General features: G+C 48.4%; 8 protein-coding genes across 8 annotated transcripts, besides 21 other annotated features; 4 read left to right on the forward strand and 4 right to left on the reverse strand.

Moving 5' to 3' along the window:
• Window positions 1–180: 180 nt before the first annotated feature.
• Window positions 181–1,769, reverse strand: EKO05_0007685 (BAR adaptor protein Hob1; the record flags this gene model as incomplete). The annotated part of the gene is made up of 6 exons (XM_059637101.1): window positions 181–203; window positions 253–1,314; window positions 1,370–1,389; window positions 1,445–1,539; window positions 1,638–1,670; window positions 1,734–1,769. 6 exons carry the CDS (start codon window positions 1,767–1,769, stop codon window positions 181–183), a joined length of 1,269 nt encoding a protein of 422 aa, XP_059493084.1.
• A 101-nt stretch (window positions 1,770–1,870) lies between these two features.
• Window positions 1,871–1,946: a tandem repeat.
• A 389-nt stretch (window positions 1,947–2,335) lies between these two features.
• Window positions 2,336–3,984, forward strand: EKO05_0007686 (Cysteine desulfurase; the record flags this gene model as incomplete). The annotated part of the gene is made up of 3 exons (XM_038940998.1): window positions 2,336–2,627; window positions 2,687–3,510; window positions 3,562–3,984. 3 exons carry the CDS (start codon window positions 2,336–2,338, stop codon window positions 3,982–3,984), a joined length of 1,539 nt encoding a protein of 512 aa, XP_038797170.1.
• Window positions 3,985–4,566: 582 nt separating this feature from the next.
• Window positions 4,567–4,601: a tandem repeat.
• A 20-nt stretch (window positions 4,602–4,621) lies between these two features.
• Window positions 4,622–4,740: a tandem repeat.
• Window positions 4,741–4,746: 6 nt separating this feature from the next.
• On the forward strand, window positions 4,747–6,821 carry EKO05_0007687 (suppressor protein stp22 of temperature-sensitive alpha-factor receptor and arginine permease; the record flags this gene model as incomplete). Its single annotated transcript, XM_038941078.1, has 5 exons — window positions 4,747–4,797; window positions 4,856–4,943; window positions 5,058–5,296; window positions 5,344–6,675; window positions 6,726–6,821. 5 exons carry the CDS (start codon window positions 4,747–4,749, stop codon window positions 6,819–6,821), a joined length of 1,806 nt encoding a protein of 601 aa, XP_038797169.1.
• Window positions 4,979–5,018: a tandem repeat.
• Window positions 5,416–5,442: a tandem repeat.
• Window positions 5,818–5,868: a tandem repeat.
• Window positions 6,040–6,067: a tandem repeat.
• A 433-nt stretch (window positions 6,822–7,254) lies between the features above and the next one.
• Window positions 7,255–7,296: a tandem repeat.
• A 74-nt stretch (window positions 7,297–7,370) lies between these two features.
• On the forward strand, window positions 7,371–8,678 carry EKO05_0007688 (uncharacterized protein; the record flags this gene model as incomplete). Its single annotated transcript, XM_038946380.1, has 1 exon — window positions 7,371–8,678. One exon carries the CDS (start codon window positions 7,371–7,373, stop codon window positions 8,676–8,678), a length of 1,308 nt encoding a protein of 435 aa, XP_038797168.1.
• A 32-nt stretch (window positions 8,679–8,710) lies between these two features.
• Window positions 8,711–8,755: a tandem repeat.
• A 612-nt stretch (window positions 8,756–9,367) lies between these two features.
• Window positions 9,368–11,438, reverse strand: EKO05_0007689 (uncharacterized protein; the record flags this gene model as incomplete). Its single annotated transcript, XM_038941003.1, has 3 exons — window positions 9,368–10,646; window positions 10,698–11,044; window positions 11,103–11,438. 3 exons carry the CDS (start codon window positions 11,436–11,438, stop codon window positions 9,368–9,370), a joined length of 1,962 nt encoding a protein of 653 aa, XP_038797167.1.
• Window positions 11,294–11,326: a tandem repeat.
• Window positions 11,328–11,387: a tandem repeat.
• A 399-nt stretch (window positions 11,439–11,837) lies between the features above and the next one.
• Window positions 11,838–11,906: a dispersed repeat.
• Window positions 11,907–12,124: 218 nt separating this feature from the next.
• Window positions 12,125–12,198: a tandem repeat.
• Window positions 12,199–12,575: 377 nt separating this feature from the next.
• On the reverse strand, window positions 12,576–14,422 carry EKO05_0007690 (uncharacterized protein; the record flags this gene model as incomplete). Its single annotated transcript, XM_059637102.1, has 2 exons — window positions 12,576–13,278; window positions 13,326–14,422. The coding sequence occupies 2 exons, from the start codon at window positions 14,420–14,422 to the stop codon at window positions 12,576–12,578; spliced, it is 1,800 nt and encodes a 599-aa protein (XP_059493085.1).
• A 267-nt stretch (window positions 14,423–14,689) lies between these two features.
• On the reverse strand, window positions 14,690–15,109 carry EKO05_0007691 (Ubiquitin- modifier 1; the record flags this gene model as incomplete). Its single annotated transcript, XM_038941175.2, has 3 exons — window positions 14,690–14,807; window positions 14,857–15,021; window positions 15,072–15,109. The coding sequence occupies 3 exons, from the start codon at window positions 15,107–15,109 to the stop codon at window positions 14,690–14,692; spliced, it is 321 nt and encodes a 106-aa protein (XP_038797166.2).
• Window positions 15,110–15,301: 192 nt separating this feature from the next.
• On the forward strand, window positions 15,302–17,748 carry EKO05_0007692 (Elongator subunit elp2; the record flags this gene model as incomplete). Its single annotated transcript, XM_038941082.1, has 2 exons — window positions 15,302–15,430; window positions 15,478–17,748. 2 exons carry the CDS (start codon window positions 15,302–15,304, stop codon window positions 17,746–17,748), a joined length of 2,400 nt encoding a protein of 799 aa, XP_038797165.1.
• A 359-nt stretch (window positions 17,749–18,107) lies between these two features.
• Window positions 18,108–18,364: a mobile genetic element.
• Window positions 18,163–18,385: a mobile genetic element.
• Window positions 18,354–18,412: a dispersed repeat.
• A 993-nt stretch (window positions 18,413–19,405) lies between these two features.
• Window positions 19,406–19,589: a mobile genetic element.
• A 2,325-nt stretch (window positions 19,590–21,914) lies between these two features.
• Window positions 21,915–21,958: a tandem repeat.
• A 612-nt stretch (window positions 21,959–22,570) lies between these two features.
• Window positions 22,571–22,870: a mobile genetic element.
• Window positions 22,861–24,865: part of a mobile genetic element that runs on past the window's edge.
• Window positions 23,368–23,414: a tandem repeat.

Raw genomic sequence — 24,865 nt, forward strand, 5'->3', positions numbered from 1 at the left:
TATGCGTGACGAGTGGGCAACAGGGATGAAGACAAGTATTAATATTTAGTCTGAAGTGTAAGCATTGCAATGGATAGCAGAATGAACATGCAGACGCCAGGGGGTCTGTCTAATCCCAGTGACCAGCAGTGACAACAGGTATCTTCATCTGGACATTATCGAGTCCCGCCGACTGAACGCCTAATTCAGCTTCACGTAGTTGCCTGGAGCCGTTAGCGCATGTGAGCCCTTGGCCAATGTGTAGGTACGTACCTGGGAACTGGCCTTGCTTGCCTCGGACTTTGCCAGTCCACCACTCGTTCTCGTTCTGCGTCCGTGTGATGATCTCGATGATGTCGCCGGTGAGGAAGCTGAGATCACCTTCTGATTGCGCTTCAAAGTCGAATAGGGCTGTACAGGTCTCGGCGGCAGGCATACCACTGAGACGTGATGGCTTGGGCTTCGGCGGTGGTGGTGCTGCGCCCTTTGCCTTTGCGGCAGAGCCCCACGAGCCTTGTGAGAGTGTTGGTGACTTGACGTCTGCCACGGCGCTTGATGGGCCGGCGCTGTATGGGGGTGGTGCCTCGGCGTCTTCGGATATCGATGCGCGGCCCGCCTTTGCCTCCAAAGCTTTCGTTGCGTACTTTGACTGTCCAGGCCGTCCTCCAGGCCCTGTGCGTCCGCCAGTTGTCTTGAACTTGACGACCGACAGTTTTTCCGCTTCCGCCTGCGTGTCTCCGCGCTTCTTCTCGTAGGCTGCCTCAATGTCCAACTCCAAGTCAAAGTAGCCAATGTCAAGCCGTTGCATGCGCTCGTGCAATGTGTAGAAGACGTTCAGCTGCATGTAGTAGAATGACTGGAACAGGGGCTGAATGAACTCGCGCTCCAGTGCGAACAGCTTGGGCAGCTCGTCCTTGAGGAGATCGTTGAAGTAGTTGTAATCCTGGGTGGCCTGCTCGACATCGTTTTCGGCGCGGTACATTGCCTTTTCATCTTTGAGGGTCTTGTCCTTTTTGTCTTGCAGCTTCTTGAGCGTGGTTCGGTGACGGTCGTAATCAAGCTGCTTGTGGTCGCGCTTGGCGCCCAGCTTCCGTACCGCTTTGATGATTTCGAGCAGCTGGTTTGCGGGCGAGATGACTCGTGATTCTATCATCTCGAGTTCAGGCTTCAGGGTTTCTTGTAGTTCCCGCACGACCAGCTCGTACTGCTCGCAGGCTTCGATGCCGGCCGTGTTTCCTTCGTCGTGGAACGAGGTGGGGTCCGACATTCGTCCGGAGATGGGCTTGTAGATTTCCGCCACGGCTTTGGAGAACTCAATCTGATGTGAGAGCATGCCTGTGGGCGTGTGGGTTAGAGGGGAGTGCAGGGGTGTATCTTTGGCTATGCGCACCGTTGATAGCTTCAAAGTACCTGGTGGATGTGAGCTCTCACGATGGCTGTAGCGGAGGTTCAGGTGATGGCCTACTTCTTGGACTCCTCATGCAGCTTCTTGGTTTCCTTCTCTAGCTCGGCAAAGCGACGCTCGGCATCAATGTAGATGGCATCCTTTGTGATCTCGCCCTACACGTGGTCCGGTTAGCGCATGGCTGGGCGCATCCGCGAGGGAGGGCGTGCTCCCGGGGTGGGGTCGTGTGCAGCGCATGCAGTGGAGGACGTACGATGTTGAAGCGCTGCTTGATGGTTTGTGGCGCCTAGCGAGAGCCGTCAGTGCTGTGTTGCGGCCTAGGTTGGGACGTGAGGAAGTTGGGCCGTACCCTAGTCACGCCTTTGGTCAAGCCCTTCCAGCTCATTGTGGGGTAGCACGGGGGGTTTGTCTTGGATTCGCAGTGCGGGCAGAGCGGATTCGCACGTCGGGAGCGTGCAGTCGCAAGGAAGGGCAGCGCGGAGAGGGGAGTGGGAGAGTGGGCGAGTGGGCGAGTGGGCGAGTGGGTGAGTGGGTGAGTGGGTGAGTGGGTGAGCGGGTGAGTTATGGCGCTGGTGGGTCTTGACTATGACGTCTAAGCCACACCATGTGGCATTGACCCTGCGCGGCCCGGGCGATGCAACGCTCCGACTGCCTCTTTGTCTCGCTGTGCGCTCTGTCTGAGGGCCGCCCGACCCGGAGCGCGAAGCAGCAGCAGCGCATGGCTGCCCGGCGTCCCCAGCGATCGTGTCGCGTGAAGGGTGAAGCCGCGGTCCTGCGCCTGGTCCGGCAGCTCCGCGAGTCCGCGGGTCGTGCGCCGACATGTCCGTTGCCCGCGGTACTTGGTAGACGGCGGGCTCGGTGTAGCGCGTTAGTCAGCCGAATCTTTGTTCATCGAGTGCCGAGTGACGGGCACCTCTCGCCCACAGCTGCCTACACAGCCTCATCACCACCATGCCGCACATCACCACCATGCCGCACATGGCCCCCACGATGGCGAGGCAGGCCCTGCGCATTGCCTCGAGGAGATACCCAACGTCGACGTTCGCCCGCACATCGCTCCGCCCCGCTGCGAGCAGCCGCAGCTATGTGTCCGAGACCAAGTCCAACAGCGCCTCGATCAACATCGACACGACGATCCAGGCCGAGAAGAAGGCCTTCCTCAACCAGACGGGAGAGCGCGCAGCGGAGGCGACCATGCCAACGACGGGCCTGTCCGCCGACGCCATGATGAGCCCGACTGCTGGTGAGTGCCGCCACTCGCCCCCCGCCATGCCCATGCGTGACTGAGGCTGACCCTGGCAGGCATCCTGAAGCAAGCCACCGTCATGGACCAGGGGTCGCGGCCCATCTACCTGGACATGCAAGCCACCACCCCCATGGACCCTCGCGTCGTCGACGCCCAGCTGCCCTTTATGACGGGCCTGTACGGCAACCCGCACTCGCGCACGCACGCCTACGGATGGGAGACGGACAAGGCCGTCGAAGATGCCCGCGCGCACATTGCCAACCTCATCGGCGCCGACCCCAAGGAGATCATCTTCACCAGCGGCGCCACGGAGAGCAACAACATGAGCATCAAGGGCGTAGCCCGCTTCTTCAAGCGCTCGGGCAAGAAGAACCACATCATCACCGCACAGACCGAGCACAAGTGCGTGCTCGACAGCTGCAGGCATCTGCAGGACGAGGGCTTCTCCGTCACCTACCTGCCCGTCCAGAGCAACGGCCTGGTCGACTTGGCGCAGCTGGAGGCGGCCATGCGCCCAGAGACGATGCTGGTCAGCATCATGACCGTCAACAACGAGATCGGCGTAGTGCAGCCCATGGAGGAGATTGGCAAGCTGTGCAGGTCCAAGAAGATCTTCTTCCACACCGACGCCGCGCAGGCCGTGGGCAAGATTCCCCTGGACGTCAACAAGATGAACGTCGACCTGATGTCCATCTCCGGACACAAGATCTACGGGCCAAAGGGAGTGGGTGCTTGCTACGTACGGAGAAGGCCTAGGGTCAGACTCGACCCCATCATCAGCGGAGGTGGACAGGAGCGAGGCCTGCGAAGTGGCACCCTGGCACCACCGCTTGCGATTGGGTTCGGCGAGGCGGCGCGCATTTGCAAAGAGGAGATGGAGGTACGTACACGCTGCGTTCGGTAACGTGGTAGCAGCACTGACGTGCAACAGTACGACAGCAAGCGCATCACAGCACTGTCGAACCGGCTGCTCGAGGGCCTGCTCGCTATGGAGCACACGACATTGAACGGCGACCGCGAACGACATTACCCTGGCTGTGTCAACGTGTCTTTTGCTTACGTCGAGGGCGAGTCTCTGCTCATGGCGCTCAAGGACATTGCGCTCTCCTCGGGCAGTGCTTGCACATCGGCGTCGCTCGAGCCCAGCTACGTTCTCCGTGCTCTGGGTAGCAGCGACGAGAGTGCGCACAGCAGCATCCGCTTTGGAATCGGACGATTCACCACGGATGCTGAGATTGACTACGTGCTGAAGGCGGTCAAGGAGCGTGTCTCGTTCTTGCGCGAGCTCAGTCCGCTGTGGGAGTTGGTGCAGGAGGGCGTGGACCTGAACACGATTGAGTGGAGCCAGCACTGAGCGATGGAGGGAGGATACCCGGCGGAATGGTGTACAATAGAGGGGCGCATTGGGGTTCTATCCCGCACACGCTCGCTGAGGCGTGAATGACAGAAATCATTGACTTGAGGTGTATTTCATGGAGTGTATTAGGTGTATTAAGTGTATTGAGTGTATAGTGTATTGGGTGTATTAAGTGTATGGAGTGTATAGTGTATTGGGTGTATTAAGTGTATGGAGTGTATAGTGTATTGGGTGTATTAAGTGTATGGAGTGTATAGTGTATTGGGTGTATTAAGTGTATGGAGTGTATAGTGTATTGGGTGTATTAAGTGTATGGAGTGTATGAAGTGTATTAGGTGTATTGAGTGTATGGAGTGTATGGAGTGTATGGAGTGTATGGAGTGTATGGAGTGTATGGAGTGTATGGAGTGTATGGAGTGTATGGAGTGTATGGAGTATATGGAGTGTTTTTAATCGAGTGTGTTCAAGTTGGGTGTGTGGAATAGTAATGGTTATAGAATACCGACCGTTATTAAATACCAACGCGTTGAACAGTAGCTGTTATAGAGTATCGATGCATGGACGGAGGCGGCGAACTTGGCTCGCGCTCGCGCTCGGCGGAGGAGCTCGAGCTCCAGGCCTTCCCCGCCGCCAGAGGCACAGGCAGAGGCACAGGCAGAGGCACAGGCACAGGCAGAGGCACAGGCACAGGCAGAGAGGCACACGCACACGCACAGGCAGAGAGGCACACGCACACGCACAGGCAGAGGCACACGCAGCATGGCCGTGCCGGAGACGACGCTCAACTGGCTGTACAGCGTCTTGACCAGCGTAGGCCTTCTCCGCTCCCTCTCCTCATGCACACGATGGTCCACTCACGCACCCGCAGAACTACGCCGACGTCAATCGCACCTACCACGATGCCACCGAGGCGCTCGCCCAATACCCGTCGCTCGCAGTGCGCACCGACGTCTACAGTACGTGACCCCACGCCCACCACGGCCCCATCCCTCGCCGAGCTTCGAGTGTCGCGCGTCGAGTGTCGAGCGTCGTCTCCAACCGGCCGCGCGCACAGCGACTGACTGCCCCAGCGTACGAGAATGGCGCCTCGCACCTCCTGCTCAACCTCAGCGGCACCCTGCCCGTCACCTTTCGCGGCGCCACCTACGGCTTCCCCGTCGCCGTCTGGCTGCCCTACGCCTATCCGCGCGAGTCGCCCATTGTGTACGTCAAGCCCGACAAGGACATGCTGGTGCGCCCTGGTCAGCACGTGAGCGGCGACGGACGCGTCTACCACCCCTACCTCGCCCAGTGGGCCAAGTATTGGGACGTGAGTACCGCCTGCGCTCTGTAGTCGCTTGCTGACCCCCACCACAGAAGTCGACGCTGTTCAACTTCCTGGCCCTCCTGCGCGCCGTCTTTGCCAAGGAGCCCCCCGTCCGCTCGAGGCAGCCCCAGCCCCAGCCCCAGCCCCAGTACACGCTGAACAATGCGCCCACCCAAGCAGGCCCTCCATCGCTTCCTCCACCACCCGCAGAGTACCGCCGCTCGATGCTGGCCACACCACGTCTGTCACCTTCGCCACCACCTTCGCATGGCCCGCCAGCGCCACCCCCAAAGCCCCCGAAGCCACACGAGCAGAACAGACCAACTCCCCAACCCCAACACGACCGATACGCGCAGCCTCCCCCACTGCCACCCCATCCACCGCAACACCAACCCCAGCCGAACAGCCACGGTGCGCCGCCCTACTGGCAACAGCCAGGCCCCACACAAGCGCAGAGCACTCCACAGCGACAGAGGAGCTACGACTTCACACCAGCAACACCCGTGTCGAGTCGCCCACGACCCCAGGCACAGGCACAGGCACAGGCACAGGCACAGGCACAGGCACAGGCACAGACCCTCCAGTCCGGACCATATGGACTCGGGGGCCCCGTTGGTCCTATCGCGCCTCAGCGCCAGCGACAAGCACCCAGCTATCCAGCCCACGTGCATTCAGAGCAACCCCTCGCACATGGCGTACCGGCGCAGCAGTACCCAGGTCAACATGGCCCACCTCAACAGCACGGTCAGCCACAGCCACAGCCACAGCCACAGCAGTACCGACAACCTACTCAGCAATACCCGCCTCAGCTCCAGCAACACCAGCCATACCAGCAGTTCCAACCGCCGCCCACACAAGCGCCACCGCCAACAAAGGCCGCGCCTGTCAATCTCCTAGACGATTCGCTTCAAGTCACCCTGCCTTCGCAACAGGGCAATCAAACATCCCTTCCCCTCCCTCCCGTGCCCCCAAACCCACAAAAGGACGCACTCCTTACAGCACTGAGCCAAGCTCTTGTCTCGCAGACCCGCCAGATAGTAGCTTCGAATCAGGCTGCAGTGGCGCCTCTTCGCGCACAGCAGCAAGCACTCCAGACTGCGTATTCCCGACTGCAAGCCGAGCTGGGTGAATTGCACCAGCTAGACGCTGCACTCGCTTCTAACGAACAGATCCTGAAGGGGGCCATGGTCGAAGCGGATCGCGCAATGGACGACGCGCGGCGGAGACACGCACCAGATGTCGACGACGTTCTCGTAGCGCCTACCGTCGTAGGCCAGCAATTGTACACACTCGCGGCCGAAGAGAGGGGCATCGCTGACGCTCTGTTCGTCTTGGGCAGAGCTCTTGATAGGGGACGAATCACTGCAGATGTCTTCGTCAAGGTAGGGCAAATGCATCCAAGTAGGATCAGCGCATGCTGACAAGCCCACAGCAAACGCGAAGTCTAGCCCGGGAGCAGTTCTTGAAGAAGGCGCTTATCAAGAAGATTGCAAAGGGGATGGCGCTGGACGAATACCAGATGCGGTGAGATCCGTGACAAGACTCACCCATTTTGATTCTTGTCCAGATAACTGCGCCTGTGTAACAGCACTGACCGTGGCCTGCCGCGAACACGCCACAAGTGCACCAGGTGTCCGAGTGTCAGAATCAGTCACCAAGTCGGCTTCGTTCAGCACACGGGCGATTCGCGAGCTGTCAGACCGGTCATCGATCGAGACAGGCCCAGTTGCATTCATGTCAAGAGACGCACATACGCTCGAAGCAACAGATCTTACTCAAGTTGACTGAAGACGGGTAAGCCCGTGGCACGGAGGCGACGGTCGATCAGGTACGGGTGCACTGACCCCTCCATGTAGATCTAATTAAAGCCGTCTATGGCTGAATGCACACTTGGCGTTAGGCAACCATCCCGTCTGTCATGTGGCACAGCAAACAGGGAGAAATTGTTAGTCGTGTGGGATTTCTACTCTTCTTCATCCTATTCATCTTCTCCTTCTTCATCTCCCAGTGACGCTCGCTTTCCGTTTTCGCGTTGCTTTCGCGCAGCCCTTCGCTTTTATTCATATCTCCCTACATAATGTCAACACCACAACCTCAACCCGCGCCTCAGGCGCCACAAATTACAACAACTTCCCCTGCAGGACACACGACCACAGTCCCTTCCTCGCCCCCGGCCCACACGACCAATACGCCTCCCCAACCTCTGGCCGCCACTTCGTCTCTTACGCCAAATGCACCCACGATGACTGCCCCATCGTCAGCGCCCCTCCAGGCTGGGCCTGTCCAAGCCACCTACGCCGACCTGGAGCCTCTGACCTATAACGAACAGCTCAACGCCGTCGACCGCCTATGGAAATTTAAGCTCGCTCTGACCGCCATCCTGATAGTGACGGGCATCATCGGTATTGGCTGCATAGCCTGGGCTGTCAGCACCGCAAATGAATTCCGTTCGGGCTATGACTACGGCTACGACAGCACATGGTCTCTCCCCTGGGGGTTGATCACACTCTCCATCTCCGTCATCTGGTGCATTCTCTGTGTAGCGCTCTTCCTCATCCGCAAGCGCCCTGTGCACCCCGGCGCACGCGTCACCATGGATTTACTCCTCTGGCTTGGGTTTTTGACGACTGCACTGTTCGCCATGGTTGCGCTCGTAGATCTCTTGCAATGGGGCGAGTACGGCACGCTGGGCTACTCTTCAGGGTGGAAGAGCAGGTATGGCGACTACGTGCTACAGCGAAACAACACCTGGGTCTGGGAACAGGACAGCGGCTCCTCGTCCGTCACGTATGAGCGCACCTGTAACGGCTCAACGTCCTCGACGAACTCTTATAGCTACTATTATACCGACAATCCTTTTAAGAACTGCGCCGAGATGGACGCCTACGTCAATGCACTCTGGCAGGCGAAGCCAAAACGCGCACGCACTGAGTTGACGGGCGTGGTGTGTCAATTCATTGGTCTGGCTTTGCACTTTGCGCTCTTCGTCTGGGCCTGTGTAGACTGCCACAAGCACCGCCATTCTAAAGTCTCCAAGGACGCAGAGAAGATTGCAGCAGGCATCGTCGAGAAGATGGTACAGAGTGGCGCCGTCGTGCCACCGCCTGGACGGGCGCACATGAGGATGGATGCGTGGCAGCCAAACTACCACCCGCTGCCCAGTGCATCCAACAGCTTCGCAGGCCAAGGACAGGGCCACTCGGTGCCAGGACAGCATCCCATGTACGCACACCCGATGCCGGGTCAGCCGATGGGAGGGCAGGGCGTACCACCGGGGCCGCAGCCGTACGAGCAGCCGTTGCCTCCCCTGCCGAAGCGTCCCCAGCAAGCGGGGCCAAGTCATGAGAAAGGGGTCGCGGCAAGCTACTACGAGCCGGGACAGTAATGGCAGGAACAACAAGGCAACGTATAGCGCGAGAGGAGGAGGAGGAGGAGGAGGAGGAGGAGGAGGAGGAGGAGGAGATGAATAGTATAGATACCCCGGGCAATGAAATTAGCTCCCATGATAATTCGAATCCTCTCAGCTTCCATGCAAATGATGGTTCAACTTTTCTCAACCTCCATGCAAATACTGCTTCTCCCAGGTCGTGCATCCACTCTACCGACATTTCTCGCGTATCATGCGCATGCAGTTTACGACCTTCTCATCTACTCCCGTCCGTCTGCCAGTCCGTCTGCCAGTTCGTCTGCCAGTTCGTCTGCCAGTTCGTCTGCCAGTTCGTCTGCCAGTTCGTCTGCTAGTCCATCTGCCAGTCCGTTTAGCAGTCCTTCTTTTGCTAGGCTGCTGGTTGGGTTTGGTACTCAATGCTCTACCTCAATTCCCTCTCGTCTGGTTGCAAACTCGGCACGTGGGTCGTGTAGGAGGGTCGCTTTCCTGTTGTGTCCTTCCTTTCGTCGGACCCTGGCCAATACGCTTCATCACGTTGCGGAAGCTGCCTTTGCGCAATCCTATCGCAAGCGGTCCCGTGCGGTTGCCTGCCCTTCCTGTAGGAAAAGACCTGACCGATCTGCATATCGTTGTCGAATCCTGGCAGATGGCCTCCCAGGGTATCATAACCCTCATCCCTGACCTACTCAAGAGAACGCGACCTCAAACTCGGTCGAATCCATGCCCCATATTTCGATCCACTTCACGCTCTCCCTGCTCACCTGTTCGATATGCCTTACTGGACCTGCGCGCTTTGCGTTTATGCTGTTTTCCTGGCCTTTTGGAGTCTCCGGCCCCCCCTTCCGGGGGTAGATGACAGCTCCAAGCTTGTACACCAGCCTTTCCCCTAGACCGATATATTTCAGGTTCCTGTACTCCGGTCGCCAGACCTCGGTAGCTATGGCAAACGCGTGCATGTCTTCCGTCGTATCGATCTTTTCGGCAAGCTCAGTGCCCGGCCTGACCAGGAGTCGTATTGCCCACAAATTCGGCACCATACTCATAATCTGACGGAGCGACTCGAATGGAGGGACACTACTGCTGTAGCCTAGTTGTTCGAGTTTGGGGAGTGTCTGGCAGATCTTGTATAGCGCGTCGTCTGTAAGCTGCCACAAGTCCGACAGCAGAAGGTGCCGCATACCGCGGTGGTTCGATTGTACAACAGCAAGAAAGTCGCCGCCCACGCTGCGACGCTGGTGTTCGTTCATGTTGGGCGTGCCGACCGCGCTCGTGGTTCCGGTTGTCATGCCAGGCGTTGCAACGGAAGGCGTGGTCGGTGTTGCCACGGTGCTGCCTGACTTGGAGGTCCCTCGTGTTCGCTTCGTGCTGACTATGTATATGCGCTCAAGACCCTTGAATTCCCTAAGCATGCGCACGCCCTCTTTGTCCATGGTGTCCACGCGCATCACCTTGAGATTGGGTTGTACGGGCTGCTTGTGCTGCAGCCGCCAGGCGTCGTCGAGGAAGACGGTCATGGGGTCCGAAGAGCCCATGGAGTTGATGATTGTGAATTCAGAGACGGTCAATGGGTTGAAGACTTGTTCGTCGCTGTCACCAAAGAAGCGCGTGTACAGGTTCCACATTTCAAATCGCCTGATGGGCAGCGAGACCTTGTTTGCAACACAGCGGGCAAACATGGACATCAAGTTGGTCGACTCTTCTCCGTTCTCGCGCATGCGTGGGCTCCAGTGCAGTTTTAGGTTCTCGAGTTTCTTTGCGCCGGCTAGCACCATGGATATGTCGTCTGGATAGCAGAGAGGGTCGATGTCGTACACGACCAGAGTGGTTAGATTCGGCAACGAGGGTATGGTGGTCGTTGGGCGAGGTATTCGATTGGTCTGGCAGCGAAGCGTGAGGGAAGTGAGCGAAGGCTTGCTGACGAGGCCCTGGTAGACGGTGGTCAGGGGCTTGGTGTTGAGCTCCCAGCTGGCGCACATCAGCACTGTTCCCGGCGTGTGGGCGCGGCCAGATACCTACGCAAAAGCCTGGAGGTTCTTCATACGGTCAAGGGCGGCGCGGATGGCAATCTGCAGAACCATGCTGTTGTCAGGCACGCGGCCTTGCCTGTAGTGGTCGACGTCATGTTCGCGCCAGTCGCCAATGACGCGAAACAGCTGGACGTAGTCGGCGAAGGTGCGCGTGACCAGCGTGTTGAGGCCGGAGGAGAAGGGGCTGCCCCCGCCAAAGCCCTCGGGCCGGCCGTCGATGTAGCGAATTTCGGCGTGGGAGTGCAGGGTGACTTGCTCGTACAGGCGCGGGAGGGTCATGTAGTAGAAGAGGCGCGAGGTGCGCGTGATGCGCGCGAGGTCGGCGACATGGTCCAGCTGGAGCGGCTCAGTCAGCAGAGGACGGTAGGGTCACGGAGAAGGGTGGGATGGGTACGTGGGTGAGGATGAGCTGGATGAGGTGCAGCGGCAGCTCCTTGGCCTGCGCGGCATTTGGGTGCGAGCGCGCGGGCGAGGTGAACCAGGTGTGGATGGGCGCGGTGATGGGCCGCTCCGTGCGGTGGAAGTCGTGAGAAGCGGTCGCTGCGGAGGCAAAGGCAGAGGCAGAGGAGGCGCTCGTAGCCGTATTCGCAGGTCTAGTCGCAGGTCTAGTCGCAGGTCTAGTCGCAGTCGCAGTCGCATTCGCAGTCGCATTCGCAGTCGCATTCGCAGTCGCAGTCGCGTCCGCGGACGGGCGGCGCGCGGAAGTCGGCGTGCTGGCGATGGGGGGCATGGACGGCTACGGCTGCACAACCACGACAGTCTCGAGGATAGGGTCGAAGCAGCGGGGTCATGTTAAGCATGAGCACGAGCATGCCACCTGGACGTGAGCGCGCTCGAGTCGGCCAGCTCGTCCATTGCCTGAGCTCTGGCTCTAGCTCCCCATCTAGCTCCGTTCTCTGGTCGGGCTCCGCAAATGCCGATGGCAGCCACGACCCCCGACCCCCGAGAGGATTAGTCCGCCAGCGCCTCGACACTCGTCCTGCAGCCCTGCAGCTCGGCAGCCCTGCCAGGCGCCACACTTTCCCGAGAGCTCGGCGACTAAGCCCGTTACAGACGTGAAGACCTTGGCCAGACGTCCTGCACGGCGCACGCGCTGACGCCATCTCGCCCTTTCTCGTCCTTCCTTCCAGAAGCAGATCATCGGACCATAATAATTAGAGTACGGAACGTGACCAAGCCGGTTTAGGCAGGCGACTGTTGAAATTACTAGATTTTTCTCGCTTACTATAGTCCAGAACTGCAATGACAGGTGTAGCTTAGTACTTTGATTTAATCAACAACCAAGTGAGAACATTAAACTTGTATACCTAGAACGCGTTAAAAGCGTATTGGAAGCACGCAGATACAGCTGTATAGAAATATATTTCCAATATACATAAAACACATCCTAAACATGTCCTAAATATCTTTTATAGTTAGTCTAGGGGTAGTCTAGGGTTGGTCTATGGTTAGCTTAGGGCTTGTTTAGACTAGCTTAGGGTAGGCTTAGGGTTAAGGGGGCTAGGGGTAGATCGTCAGAATTAGCTAAGGCTATAGTCTATAATCATAATCTATTTAAAATACTTTTAGAGTATGTTTAAGTATATCTCCATTCTTACTTTAAGAATTTATTTTTACATGTTCTAAACACATTACAAGTACGTTTAATTAAGCGAAAGCTAGGGCCTAAATAAGGATAGTCCTTTGGTCTGCCTCATGGTCCGATGATCTGATGCTTCTCCTTCCTTCTCCCTTGGCCGCCTCCTGCTTGCGCGAACAGCCAAAGCCCCACCCTCTCCACTCAGCACAACACACCATGAGCCCTGCCTGTACACTGGTTCCAGACAGCTCTTGCTTTACCCCCGTCATCGCATCTTCTGTAGCCCGCTCAGGAACCCATAAGATGCGGGAGTCGTCCCTCGTACCGCTCTCCTGGATACCGAAAGGGAACCTCGATTGTCCCCTCGAAAACACGCATAGCCGGGACCCCGCCTTCTTCGAGCTCCAAGGCCTCCATCTGTTCTCTGGGCACTGGCACAACCACGCCGCATTCCCAATTTCGAATGCTCAGCTTGCCCATCTTTCCGTTCTTCAGCACCTTCTGCGACCCCCACGCCGACCCAGAGAGGTTCGCTGACCCCACGTAGACCCACGCAAACCCTGTCCCATCAACATGTCGTCCACGCGCAAACAGCAGCTTGTTATGTGAGATCATGCCCGTGCGTGTCGATGTGTAGTCGCGCAGACACGCTGCAGGAAACGTTGGCAGGTTGTAGTGCTCCTTCTTCAACGAAACAATCCCGGCGCAGTCAGGACCACCAATACTGGCCTGAATGGTCTCCTTGGTAGGATAGTATATGCGCATCTTCTGTTGAATGGCTGGTACCGTTGAATCAGAACCGGCGGTGAACGGCAGACCTTGCGCGGCAAGGTAGATACGCTGAAGCAGACCATCGTCAACCGCACCTAGGGAGGATGCAGCATAGTCCAGCTCAAGAGACGCAACCTTGTCCAGATGCAAATCTCGCATGGCTTTGGATAGCCCTGGCAGGCCGGTAGGGTGCAACGCTGATCCGTCAAAAGTACCACCGCTGCAATGGGTAAGTCCACGTGACTCACTTCGAGGGTTTGCACTTACATGGAGTGGACAAAGGCAAGATGCCTGGTCTGAGAAAAATCAAACTTCAACACACCCTCGACTACTCTTCGGTCCAGCTTTTGTGCCTCGAGGAAGTAGATCAGCTCGTATCCAAATGGCGTAAGCTCCTCCTTGCTCCCCACAATACCATCCGCCCTTCGAGGCAGGTCAATCACAAAGACTGAATTCTCCAAAACACCAGGCTGCCACTTGTTTCTCACTTCTCCCCAGTACTCTCTCTCCATGTTCGCTGTAGTGACCACGACTCTCAGCTTGGTGTCGCTGAACATCAACATGTACTTGCTGTGCGAACTCAACGTCACGCCGTCCATAGGCGGAAAGTGGACAACCAAGTTGGGTATGCCATGCTCTGCCAATTCGCGTCTCCAGCGTGCCTGGGTATCTGCACCCTTGGCATTCATAACCCATATCTGCTTGACCTTGTTGTGACTCAATTTGCTGCCCAGCCATTCCGCGTCCCATTGGAAGGAGCTGATGACTGCAATGTTGACCGTCGACGCCTGGACTAGCTCATCAAGGGTGATGTCGTCGGTGCGTGGAAACTTGGTCGCAAAAGTGCGCTTTATGGCTCCTCTGGGGTACTGCATCCCTGCATCTGACTGTGACTGGGTGCTTGGGGTGCTGCCTTTCACCACTTCAGGTACCGGCGCACTCGGCCGTTGTTTGGAAGGTCGCTCTGTGGAGAGGCTGCGCTTTCGCTTTCGCTTCTCTAGCCGGGCAAGACGCGCTAATTCCATGGCTTTACGATCCCAGCCAGCCGCTTCAGGTTTCTGTTCCGCGCTGTACACCAAGTTCCCCCTCTGTTGAGTCAACTCTGTGGTGGTGGTGGTAGAAGCCGACTGCTCACCGGTGGTGACTGCACCCGAAGGCGTTTCCGATTTTGAAGAGCACATGTTCTCTTGCAGAGATAGCGCTATAGCCCGTCTCAGATCATCACCGTCACTGTCATCATCGTCACCTACGTTGTCCGAGGTGAGATCAACAATCGTATGGTCTGTCGGCATGGCGGAAGGACTTTGCTGCATAGATAGGGCCACGGCCAGCTTCAAGTCCTCGTCATCGTCCGAATAGTTCATCGTATTGCTAGCAGAGCTTGGAGTTTCGCGTGGTATTTGCGTTTACGTGTTTGGTTGAAGAGGTGACCGACCAGCAAGCGGATTTAAGCGAGGGGCGAGAGTACGGTACCGGTAAACACGCGATTTCGCGCCATCACGTGCGCTGTAACTTGCCGAATGCTCAAAACGTCCGATAGCATCACACGTTCATCATGGCTGCGGTGACAACACTTTCTTTCATTTCTGTTGGGTTTGATTACTTTTCATTCTCACGTGTGTACTTAGCAGCTACCCTCCATGTAGTGTAGACACAAACATGATGTGATCGCCTTTTTGCAACTCGTACTGATCTTCGCCCTCCAACTCCCAGTCCGCCTCGTTGATAAGGACCAAGATTCCTGGACGTCTGTCAAACAAGTCAGAGAAATTTCATAGCACTGTTAATCCAAACTTACACGGTACCGTCAAGAACGAACATGTCCTTCCTTGGATCCTTCATGACCTTGTCGCAGAGATAGGTCACAAGGAAAGCTACGTTTGACGGTTCTCCGCAGTCATTTCTGCTAGGAATAGAGAGGGAATGCTTCTTCTGGTTTGCGAAAAGTAACTCTAATCCCCCACTACAGGCATCATCAGACACGGGTGTGCTGCAAAGTTATACACAACGTACCTAAACTCTACCTCTACAGACAAGGTTCCGTCACTCATGCTCAAGGTAGCGTAGCACTGATCTCGCTGTGGATCGGTCTTTGCCCTGGAGCTGGCTGCGAGTGCAGTGAAAGACGCCTCAGGTGCAATCTAAACTGGATCGGGCATGCTAAGCGAGGTGAAATCCTCGAGAACATGAGAAGATGACGACTAGCCGATGAGCCTGCCACTCCACACCGCAAAGACTTCAAGATGAACATTACGTCGGAGTTTGTGTCAATAGGCGGTAACAGAAATCCTGCTGCAGCAGACTGGGACGTATATGGCTCTGGTATACTGGCATTTGGTGCAGACAATTGCATTGCGCTGTGGCATCCTCAAGTATTTTCCTTTATCGACATGCCCAAGGAGACACTGACCCTGTATAGGACGGGCAACTCGGTGGGGTACATGCAGTCTTGAATGGCCATACCAAAGACGTCAACGCTGTCAAGTTCTTTCCTACAAACTCATCAGACGTCTCTATCCTGCTCAGTGGTGCAGCGGATAATACGATTCGCATTTGGCGCGCCCAAACAAGGGGAACGCCCAAGTATGAATGTGTCAAGAGCGTCTCTGGACACACGAATCCCATCACCAAAATCGCGACGTTGCCTGGATCAGACATCTTTGCTTCCGGATCATCAGACGGTTTAGTCAAGATATGGAAGCTTGTCCATGATGACACCTTTACAGCCACCGAAGTCGAGCTACTGCAAACGATTACACTGTCGCCGAAGTACTTTCCTTTGATCCTCGCACTCGCGCAGCTGGATGCCAATTCGATGGTATTGGCGGTTGCAGGCACCCGTCCTACTATCCAGATTTTCGTTTCTCGAGATACCCAATTTCAGCTCTCTGCGACACTCACGGGACACGAGGGATGGATTCGTGCGCTTGACTTTACTCGCGAAACCACCAACGCGAACAGCGACCTGTTGCTAGCCTCTGCAAGCCAAGACAAGTATATCCGTCTGTGGAGATTCCATTCCGGCAACGAACTTCCTGTCGCAAGTAGCGCCCTCAATGACCCAGCTCTCGGGGGTCTTGTCAAGTCGCTTTCCAACAAAGCGCACTGGATCGAATCGCCAGAATCGAAACACTCCATCACCTTCGAGGCACTGCTGTTAGGGCATGAGGATTGGATCTACACAGCTTCGTGGCGGCACCGAGACGGCAGACTGCAACTACTTTCAACATCGGAAGACAACTCTCTTGCGATTTGGGAGTCAGATCCAGCATCAGGCGTGTGGGTGTGCACTACTAGGTTAGGCGAGATAAGCGCACAGAAAGGATCTACAAGTGCTACAGGAAGCGCAGGAGGCCTCTGGATTGGTCTTTGGTCACCTGACAGTAACTCTGTCGTTTCATTGGGCAGAACAGGAAGCTGGAGGAAGTGGACCTACTCCACAGCTAAGGACATGTGGACTCAACAAGTTGGAATCACAGGCCATGTCCGAGAAGTCAGTGGACTCACATGGTCAAGGCATGGCTCATACCTACTCTCGACTTCGCAAGACCAAACGACACGACTCTTTTCCGAGTGGAAACAGGGAGAATCTGCCTCATCATGGCACGAGTTCTCTAGACCGCAGATCCATGGCTACGATCTCAACTGTGTGGACGCGATAAGTGATACAGAGTTCGTGTCCGGTGCTGATGAAAAGCTTCTTCGCGTCTTCGACGAACCAAAGGGTGTCGCAGGAATGCTGAGCAGGCTTTGCAATATAGAATCTTCCAACGCCAGCCACCTGCCTGACGCAGCCAACATTCCCGTTTTGGGTCTTTCGAACAAAGCCATCAAAGCCATAGGCGATGACGAGGAAGTGGAGAACGACGAAACAGATGAGCGTGAAGCTGTTGACCCTACTTCCAGCATCCGGAAATCCGCCCTTGAGTTCAATCATCCGCCCTTTGAGGACCACCTTGCCCGGCACCTGCTTTGGCCTGAGACAGAGAAGCTTTACGGACACGGCTACGAGATCTCCGCAGTAGCTGTTAGTCGAGACGGTAACCTTGTCGCAACAGCTTGTCGAGCTAGTTCAATTGACCACGCCGTCATTCGTCTGTATGACACGAAAGAGTGGCTGGAAGTCAAGCCGGCGCTGAAGGCTCATTCACTTACAGTCACTTCACTACATTTCTCCCCTGGCGACAAGTACTTGCTTAGTGTTGGGCGTGACAGACAATGGGTCGTCTGGGAGCGTAGCACCGAGCCTTCGCTTTACACCCTGAAAAATTCGAATCCGAAGGGACACTCGCGTATGATTCTGAACTGCGCATGGACACCACTTGAGCAAGCGACCTTCCTGACAGCTGGGCGGGACAAGTCAGTCAAAGTATGGCAGATAGTCGACAGCGAGGTGCAGCTCAAAGGTACGGTGACTGCAGATGCAGCCGTTACAGCGGTTGCAAGCAATGAGAAGGTACTGGATGGAAAGATTTGGTTTGCTTTTGGAACGGAGACTGGTGAGATTAGTATTGCGACTGCAGTGACGGACACGCTTGACAGCATTGCGGTGACAATAATGGATGCGAATATATCACCTGCTAAAACCATCAATCAGATTGACTGGAGGCCTAACAGAGACGAAGAGCGTAGTCAACAGATTGCAGTAGCAGCAGATGACTCCTCTGTCCGAGTATACAACGTTGCATAGGCAATAAATTACTAGGGTAGTCAAAAAATTTATTAGTTGAAGTTTTTCTCTTGTAGACAATTTTCAATGGTTTGAAAAAAGGAAATGTGGTAAGCGATAACTAATTTTGCTACAACTAGTTACATAAATATTCTTTAAAAATAAGTAAAGAGTTCTCTATACCAGCCTGTCGCACAAGCTGTTAGGATTAGAAGTTTTTACAGAACTAAGGGACGAGATAATAAGAGAAGATAGAATATATTGTTAACAATATGCTCTATAGGTATATTACCTACATAGGGTGATTTAGCTACTATGTGTTACAGTCTACAGAACATAGAAAAGATTAGACTAGTCACATGTAGCTATAGTATAGTTATTATAGTAATAAAATAAATAAGTTATAATCTACATTATAGTACCTCTTACAGCTTCTATAAAGAGCGTACAAAGCGTTTATAAGGGAGGATAGACTTAAAGAGAATGGTAGGTGTATTAAGGTACACAGTATATAGTAAAAAGACTTATTACTAGTATATTAGTAATAACCTCTAACACCCTTATATAGTCTAGGCTAACTAGCTCTATAGTAGCTTGCTAAGAGTAGTAGAGGTATATATAGGCCTTATAACAATACAGGATAATAAAAGTCTCTAAAAGATGTGGGTATCCGCTACGAGGTGTATAGGAGCACTAGGATAGTTTACACAGAGAATTGTTCTATTCCTATAGGTCTTATACAAAAGAATACTTAAAAACTAGCTCTCTATACCTATTAACCTTATGCCTTTTATACCTTATAAGAGTTAGAAAGAATTAGAGTGCTGGCCTAGGGTGTAGGGTGGACACAGATGTAACAGCACTAAGTTAGTAATAGGTTAGAGAGAAATTAGATAAGGCTTTAGGTAACTAGTATGTTATACTACCCCCCCTCTTATATAGGCAGATTATCCTAATATATAAAAAAATCTATATTATTATTCTCTAGCAGGATTATACCTATTTATTGTTATTTTAGAGTATTAGTAGCTTACTATTATATTATTTTAATTTTATGTTATTACTTTTATCTAAGGTAAAGATAACTCTTTCTTACCTATAATATTATTAACTAATTTTAAGGTATAAATAAGCTATTTCCTTAATTATTTAGTATACTATCTATTTATTATTATTATTATTATTATTTAGGTATGTTGTGTGTGTATATAAACAGATAAACTTTACACCTTTCCTTACTCTAATAGACACTATTTCTTACTATAAGTATACCTGCTATACTACTTTATATTCTTACTAATAATTATAGGTTAATTACTTAGTTACTAGACTAATACTAGTCCTACCTAGAGCTCTTATAGAGGTCTATAGGGTTATTTATATTTATTTAGTTTACGCGTTTATAAGAAGAAGAAAGGTTAATTATAGCGTTCTTAAGGTGTTATTATCTAAGTATACTTATTACATACTTAAAAATAAGAAGTGTTACCTAATAAGTATAATCTTTTTCTATTTTTACCTAATACTAACAGTTTCTAGGTTCTAGTTTACGCTAGTCTAGAATATATAACTTTTTTAGGTAACCTTACTATATAGAGGTAAAAGGTTAGAGAGAAAGAGGAGGATATAGAGTTAGTAGTAGAAGTAGTAGAGTTAAGGTAGGATACCTAGTATATTATTATAGAGTTAGTAAAGGATCTAGTAAGTATAGTATAGGTAATAACTACCTAGCTTAAAGAAGTCTTAACTACTAACGTAATGCTACACTAGTACTATATTAGCCTAACTAAAGAAGAGGTATTAGAGAGAAAGAGGATAGTAGAGTTAGTAAAATATGTAGAGGTGTTAACTAAAGAGGTAGTTAAGCTGTAACAAAAGATAGTCTGTTAAGGCACTAGAGTTAGAGAAGTATTAGTAACGCTAGCACCTGCTCTACCTCCTAAGAAGAAGGGTAGTGCTAATAAGCTAAATATCTTAGTTAATAGTAACTCTATTATAAGTAATATTAAGAGACTATAAAAGGGTTTTCTTATTTATATAGTAAGAAGGGTTCTTTCTTTTATTCTTTTTCTTTTATCTTTTTAATATATAATATAGTTAGAGGTATTTTAGCTTTAATAAATTCTTTTTATCCTTTTATAAATTAAGATGTCTTTATACTTACTAAATCTCCTAGCCTTCTTCCTACGCTTTAATCTACTTAGCTAGTACCTTTAGAGGCCTAGGTTAATTAGGGTACTTATTATAGTATAACCTTAGCTTATATAGAGCTTCTATAAAGTTCTTTACAGGATACTAGGTTAAGTCTAGGTTATAGATAACCTAGCTTATAGCTAACCTAGCTTATATAGTACTTAAGCTTTTAGTAGATAATCTTACTAGCTAAAATTTCTTAAACTTTCTATTCTTTTCCACCTTAAACAGAGATACCTATAGGTTTTAGAGCTTCTTATCTAAGTAAGAGGTTATTAGGATTCTTATATAAGACGTTTAGTGCAAACATATTATATATTTATAAGCCTAGTAGAAGTTTTAAATAATATAAGTAACTTACCTGCTCTAGGACTTTAAAGGGACCCTCTTACTTATTAGATAGCTTCTAGCTTAGTTGCTTTATTTTTAAGTTCTAGGTAGAAAGATATATCTTTTACTAATAGTCTAGTTTATAGGGTAATAGTAGCTATTAACTATAGAGTGTATATAGTCCTAAGTATTCTTTATATTTTCTTTAGCTACCTTCTAGGTGTTATATATGTAAGTAGCTAATACTAAGGTATTCTTATAATTAAGTTTCTTAACTAGGTTTATACCTAAATTAGCCCTATTTTAATCCTAAATCTATTTAGGCTTACTACTATAGATAGCTTAGTAAGGTAATACTCTAATTAAGGAATATAGCAGAGTAGGTTAGGCACAATTAGTAATTAGAAGAAATTTAGACTAGTTATCTTAGTAGTATAAGATAAACAGGTAAAGTTACTAGTCTATATACTTATTTATAATTTCTATTTAGCTATTAATTTCTTTATAATAGGTTATAGATAGTTTAATCTTTATACCTATAATCTAGCAGAATTCCAACTAGAAGGTTTATATAAATTATAGTCCTTAGTTGCTTATAATAGTTTTAGAAGTGTGTCTAAATTAATATACCTATTATATAAACAAGTTTACAATTCTATATACTGTAATTATTTTATAGCACAGGATTATTATAGCTTATTTAGTTAATTGATTAATAATAACTATAATCTAGTTATAGCCTAATTTAATTTTAGGGGAGTTTTTAAAGTTAATATATAGAGTTTATATTAGCTTATTAGGTATTAGTAAGAGATGTAAGTATTTGTAGAGCTAGGTCTATTTTAGGTAACCTTAATAATAAGGGATGTAATTCTAGACATATTGTTTACAAGTAGCATTTATCCCCTTCTAGTAGTACTGTTGTAACAGTAGCTAATAAGTCTTCTTAGCACTAGGATAAGCAGTTAATAGCTAGTTATAGGCCTTTCTAATTAGGTAGGTATATAAGGTAGAGTTAGCTAGTATATATAGTTAATCCTAATAGAGTAGAAGTCTGTTATAGATCTAATATAGCAATACTAGAAACAAGCGTTCTTACTTAAAGGACTTCTAATTTTCTTTAATAAGGGCTTAGATTAATTTAAGCAAATCTAGGTCTATAATAGGTTGTATTATTTAGATAGTAGATACAGCTAGTTTAGTTTTAGCCAGGTATTTCTAAGCTAAATTAAAATTAATCTGTTTGTGTAACTGCTGTAGACCTAACAGTACCTAGGATTAGTTATCCTTCTTAGTAGATTTAAGGTTTACTAAATCTTATTCTTATTAACTAAGGATATTAGTATACTTTTTATTCTTTTCTAGGGTATATTTAATATAGAAGTTAAATAGAGCAAGAGCTTCTGCCTGTTATGCTTATTAAGCGTTTAGAACTTTAGTAGTTATAGAATATTCTAAGGATTAATAGTTAGAGTAGACACAGATCTGTTTTGTAGCAGAGGTAAGTTTAGATCTCTACTTATAGAATGCTTATAAAATAGCAAATAGTTCCTTATTATATATCTCCTAGTTAACCTTAGTACTAGAGAGTACTTAGCTGTAGAAAGCAACTAGGTACTATTTATTATTTAGGTGTTGTTAGAACATAACTCCTGTAATAACTCTATTAGATATATTAGTTTTAATCTTTATATTATACTTATATTTAAAGTAGTATAAAGTAGGTATAGATAATAGTGCCTCTTTTAAGCTTTTTAAAACTAGATTAGTACTAAGCAGTCTATTTAAATAGGTTAGCTAGGCTTTATAAGGTAATAAGGGGCTTAGCTATATATAAGAATTTAGGTAAAAATTAATCATAAAACCTAGTTAAGCCTAAGAATAACTTTACACTAGTAATAGTAGTAGAAGAGGTCTTATTCCTTAGGGCTTGTACTTTCTTAGAGTCTACTTTAATTCCCTTGTAAGTTAGGATATATCCTAGGTATTTAGTATAAGTAATATAGAACTTGCTTTTCTTAATATCTACTTATAGTCTAGCTAATTAGAGACATTCTAATACTAGTTTAACGTGGCGCTTATATGCAGCTAGATTTTTAGAGTAGATAAGGATATTATCTAGGTACGTAATACAGAAGTTATTAAGGTATTTAATAAGAATATTATTTATATATTATTAGTACGTAGCTAGTCTATTATATAATCTAAACAGTAGAACCTTATACTTATACCTGCTGTAATAGGTATAAAATATAGTATACTTCTCTAATACAGAGTCTATACAGATTCTGTTAAAGGTGTTCTAGATATTAAACTTAGTAAAGATCTTAGCTTTTAAGGGTTAGGCAAGTAGCTTATCTATGCGCAGTATTAGATAGAAGTCTTTTCTAGTAAGAGCGTTAAGTTTGTAATAGTTAACGTAAATACGTAGGCTTCTTTTTAGTTTATAAATATAAAGTATTAGTAATATAAAAGGGCTCTAACTTTTATTAATCTAACTATATTTAAGTTAATCTTATATAAACTTCTTAGTAGCCTTAAGTTCTCTAAGATTTTGCTTATACAGGTGCAAGTAGGAATTTAGTAATTATCCTTCTAAGATAATTTTATAGTTATAAGGTGTTAGATTAGATGGTAATAGTAATGAGTTGATAATAATGTATTAATGTTCTGTTGTTGTTCTATATAAGGGTGATTTTCGTCTTATCTAGGTTCTAGTAGGGGCCCCTGCACAGTTTCTTAGCAGGTATATTACCTAACCTATTTCTCTAATACCTTTTATTTAACACACCCCCTTAGCTTAGAATCCTATTGTAAGCTGCGTAAACTAGTTAATTAACTCTTTAACGTAAGGTCCTCTAGTTGCTCTTATATCTTCTTAAGCAGGATATCCCTTAATATACCATTCTAGCCCTTAATAAGTCCTAACTAATTAAGAAAGCTAGCCTATTTGCTAATTAGTAATAACTTTATAAATCTATCTATAATTATATTATTAGATAGGATGTATTCTACTTTAATTCTTTTATAATTAACTTCTTATTATAACTAGTAGTTGTGTATATGAACATGCTAAAGTTTAGTTTATATTTTAGCAATGTCTGTAGTAACTAGACATATTATCTACATATTATTATATTTAATTATTATTATTAGATTACTTAGGGTTACCTAAAGCTCTTTTAATAGTTAAGGGGTAAATATTGCTTCCTTAGCTACTTAAGACAGTGCTAGGAGCTTAGCCTTAGTAGTTAACGTTGTAACAGTATCTTGTTTATTTGCTCTCTAGGTAATAAGTCCTCTAAATAGCTTAATAGCATATCCTTAGGAACTCTTCTAGTCTACAGTGTTATTATCAAATAATGCGTTACTTGTAACTTTAAGTCCTTAGCCCTGTCTAAAGTTAAGTAACAGATTTCTTGTCTTCTAGAGGTACAGAAGCACTTAGTTAGCAGCGTCTTAGTATTTATTACTTAGGTTAACTAGAAAGTATGTAAGTTGTAACGTAGCAAATGCTATATTAGGTTAAGTAGTTACTGCTGTAAATAACAGGGATCTATTCTTTTACTAATATTAATTAATCTCTAGTAGTTTAGCTAGACTGTTTCTAGGCTTAAGTTTAATTCTAGATATTAGCGTGTTATGCCTTACGTCCTGTCTAGTTACTAATTAACTAATCTTATTAACGTATGCGGCTTGTAACAATTAAATTATCTATTACTGTCTATTACGTTAGACTTCTACACTAAGGAACTATTAAAGGTTATCTCCTCTAGTGCACAGGTATTACTCCTGTATCTGTTTAATAGTATTATCTGCCTCTTGTTTGTGCTTTAGGTGGTATATAATTATAATGTTGTCTATATAGAAGAAGATAATTATTCTATCCTTAGTTATACAGCATAGCTTTTATAGTACTTATTTAAATCTAATTCTAGCTAATATTACTGTAAATTTCTTCTGCTATAGTAGAGGGGAGATGCAGAGTCTGTACAAGGCTTTCTGTACCTTTAGTAAGGTGCCTGTCTTCTAGTATCTTCTTAGTATCCTTATGTATATTTTGCAGTTAATAGCTATATAAACAAATGTATTTATAATGTCTTATTATTTTAGTTTAAAATTATATTTTATAGTAATTTCTATTAGTATTCTAAGTAATTAGCCTATAAGTGTTGCTGTATATATATCTTATAACGTAATATTATATTATTAGTCTTCTCTAACTATAAGCCTTACTTTATACTTATTAAGGTAGTAGTATTTGTTAAACTTATATGTATAGACCTATATACAGTTAAGTACTTATTATCTAGACTTCTAAACTAGAGCTGCTAGAACTTTAGTCTATAACTCTATTTGTTTGTAGCTTTATAGGTGTTTGTTTTCTGCTTGTTTAAATATCTTGTAGAGAGGGTAATCCTCTAGCTTTAAGTAGGCTGTAGGTAATAGCAGGAGTTTATTCTAATGCAGCTTAATTCCCTTTGCTATACTCCTCTTTAATTAAGCTTTATTAAAAGGTTTTCCTTTATATTAACTAAGGTGTCCTGCCTTAGTGCCTGCTATAAATACAGCTGTCTACAGCGTTATTACAGACGTTCCTTAGTCTTATTTAAGT

The sequence above is a fragment of the Ascochyta rabiei genome, chromosome 13 (genome assembly GCF_004011695.2).
Source record: "Ascochyta rabiei chromosome 13, complete sequence".
Classification (NCBI taxonomy): Eukaryota; Fungi; Ascomycota; class Dothideomycetes; order Pleosporales; family Didymellaceae; genus Ascochyta; species Ascochyta rabiei.